Source organism: Stegastes partitus, unplaced genomic scaffold (genome assembly GCF_000690725.1).
Source record: "Stegastes partitus isolate 25-593 unplaced genomic scaffold, Stegastes_partitus-1.0.2 Scaffold2462, whole genome shotgun sequence".
Lineage (NCBI taxonomy): Eukaryota > Metazoa > Chordata > Actinopteri > Pomacentridae > Stegastes > Stegastes partitus.
Genome location: NW_007580193.1, coordinates 8,639 through 10,962, shown reverse-complemented (window position 1 = coordinate 10,962; position 2,324 = coordinate 8,639). Strand labels below are relative to the sequence as shown.

General features: G+C 47.2%; 1 protein-coding gene and 1 long non-coding RNA gene across 8 annotated transcripts in view; one reads left to right on the top strand and one right to left on the bottom strand.

The window, feature by feature from the left end:
- LOC103375090 (myosin-1-like) overlaps positions 1–2,324 on the top strand; it is a 68,946-nt gene that overhangs the window by 62,793 nt on the left and 3,829 nt on the right. For 5 of the 7 annotated variants that reach the window (XM_008305292.1, XM_008305295.1, XM_008305294.1 and 2 more), the window contains 2 exons: positions 178–345; positions 950–1,070. In XM_008305292.1, the coding sequence (XP_008303514.1) occupies positions 178–345; positions 950–1,070 (289 nt within the window). Of the gene's footprint in view, positions 1–6; positions 96–177; positions 360–949; positions 1,071–2,324 lie in introns of those variants that run through there. The other 2 variants (XR_521177.1, XM_008305297.1) reach the window with 2 other exon arrangements.
- On the bottom strand, positions 220–2,318 carry LOC103375092 (uncharacterized). The gene is made up of 3 exons (XR_521179.1): positions 2,150–2,318; positions 985–1,127; positions 220–257 (listed from the first exon to the last, which is right to left on the bottom strand). It is a non-coding gene; the product is annotated as an uncharacterized LOC103375092 (long non-coding RNA).

Below are 2,324 nucleotides of genomic sequence, written 5' to 3'. Positions count from 1 at the left end.
AGCAGCATGGATCAGTGTGAGGACAGAGAGGAGGGAGTCCCTCCCTCTACAAGCTCTCTGTGTGGGGATCAGGAGAAGCAGAGCAAAGCTCAGAGGTGAGACCACCATCTCTACCTGTCCATGACTCTTGTGCATGTCAGAGTCAGCATCACATCACTGCTGCATCTTTATTCACAGGATCCAATCTGGACCTGGAGCTGGACCTGAACCGGGACCTGAACCTGAACCTGAACCTGGACCTGGACCTGGACCTGAACCTGAACCCAGCTGTGTGTCCTTGAAGAGCGACCGGTCAAAAAATCGCTGGATTCATTTCAAAGAACGTCAACCTCCTGCTGTGAAGAAGTAAGTCATAAAACATTAGAACTGACTGTCGTATCAACTCTATTGTTTGTTGTTTCAACTGTATTCCAACAATAAATTCCTCTGAAACGCTGTGAACCCTTTATAGGACACTCATTGAAATACTTGGACATTTTAAATTTCAGCCCTTGAATGTTATTGGTGGATGTAAGAAGACATTTTTTCTTTTTGGACTTTTTAAAAAAGTTTCAGATTTAGGCTGAAAATCAAAGTCAAAGTAGTTGCCAAATACAATTTGTCACCCACCAAAGAAAAAAAAATCAAATAATGTGCTGATAATTAATTGTAAAAAAAATACACATATAAAGGTGAAGGAACATTTATTTCCAAATCATCAGTCAGACTTACGCAACTTATGACACTTGTGTCAAAATACCACTCTGGCTGACCAGTGATTGGTCAGAGGTCACAGTGACTTCACTTATTGGCTGGATGAAGTCACATGATTCTGCCCCCTGCCATTTTTAAAGCCAGCAGAAGTTACCACATCTGGTTCCTTCCCCGATAAAGGGTTAAAAGGTTCGTTTTGCCTGAAAGAATCTAAAATGATTTTTCCTTCCTGGTGGTTTTCTTCTCTATTTGCCAGAATCAATCAGAGACCAAACTCCTCTGGACTTGGACCTGGACCTGGACCTGAACCCAGCTGTGTGTCCTTGAAAAGCGACTGGTCAAAAGATCACCCCATTAATTTCAAAGGACGTCAACCTCCTGCTACAAACAAGTAAGCGGTCAAACATTCTCCTTTGTGACGTTCCTGATATGTTCTCATCTGTTAGGAGTGAGCTCCTAGATTACAGGAAGTGGCACTTAGGTCCTTTGGACCTCCCTCCCCTAGGGTGCAGTCCCAGGCTAGACCCCTTTCCACTGAGGTCTCCACCCAGGCTCCTCTGAATGGACAACTCAGCCTTCTGCTTCCCAGTATTTTCTTTTCAAAAACACTGACCACAGAAGCACTACTCGCCTACTAACTCATTCGGTTTCGGCTTGTAGTGGCCTGACTGTACATTGAGCTGAGTGCGGCGGCCTCCACATGCATGTGGACCATGGTCTTACTGCCCTCTGTGACCCGACCGGCCGGTGACCCAGTCGATAGCGATCCCCAGTCCATGGAACAGGACCTCGTAATGGTTATTAGCCACCCGGTTGGGAACCGACGGTCTGATCCCTACCCCATTTCGCTATGGGCTATAGGAACTTTGACCGTTTTCACCAGCCTTGCCTGTTCACAGAGGTCGCTGTCCACGTGACAGGAAACCACTCACCACGGCAGCGCCCCTCTGCTAGGTGTGGGCTGTCACCCACGTACCACGCCTGGCCTACACACCTACATGCGACCAGTGCGCCAACTAGACGGTACAACGGCAGTATGTTCATTCATACTTCATCAGACATGGGGACCTTCAGTTCTCTCCCCTGCACTATATCACATCTTTATCGTGCCCTCGGAACTTTGCAATTCCACCGCCGCCTGTTTTGAGCCAGGTTCCAGTGGGGGGAAACCTGAAGGCCTGCTGCTGAAGGTTAACTCGAGATGGCTGGGCAGGAGAGATGTCAGGCTGAGGAGGCTCGCTCATATGGGAGTGAATCCTCTGGGGCCGCATCACGGGGAGAAGCCAGCTTAAAAGCAGCGCAGATTGCTGATAAGGGACAGGTGTGGTGGATAACGAGCGAGTGAGTCCTCCTCGACCATGGCCCCACCCAGCCTGAAAATGCAGAGCACAGCAAAACTAGAACACACACAGGAAATACAACAACCAAAATAAAAGCTAGAGACTAGAACCCCAACATCATCACGTCTAATCAAACATTAATATTGTACATTTCACATGTTTTCCATCTTCTCCAAACTGTTGCATCAACTGTTCTATTAGTTGTTCCAACTTTACACCAACTAGGTCAGTCCATGTATTTCACATAGCGTCACTTCAGACAGAATTCAGGAAACATGATGCTGCACCTTC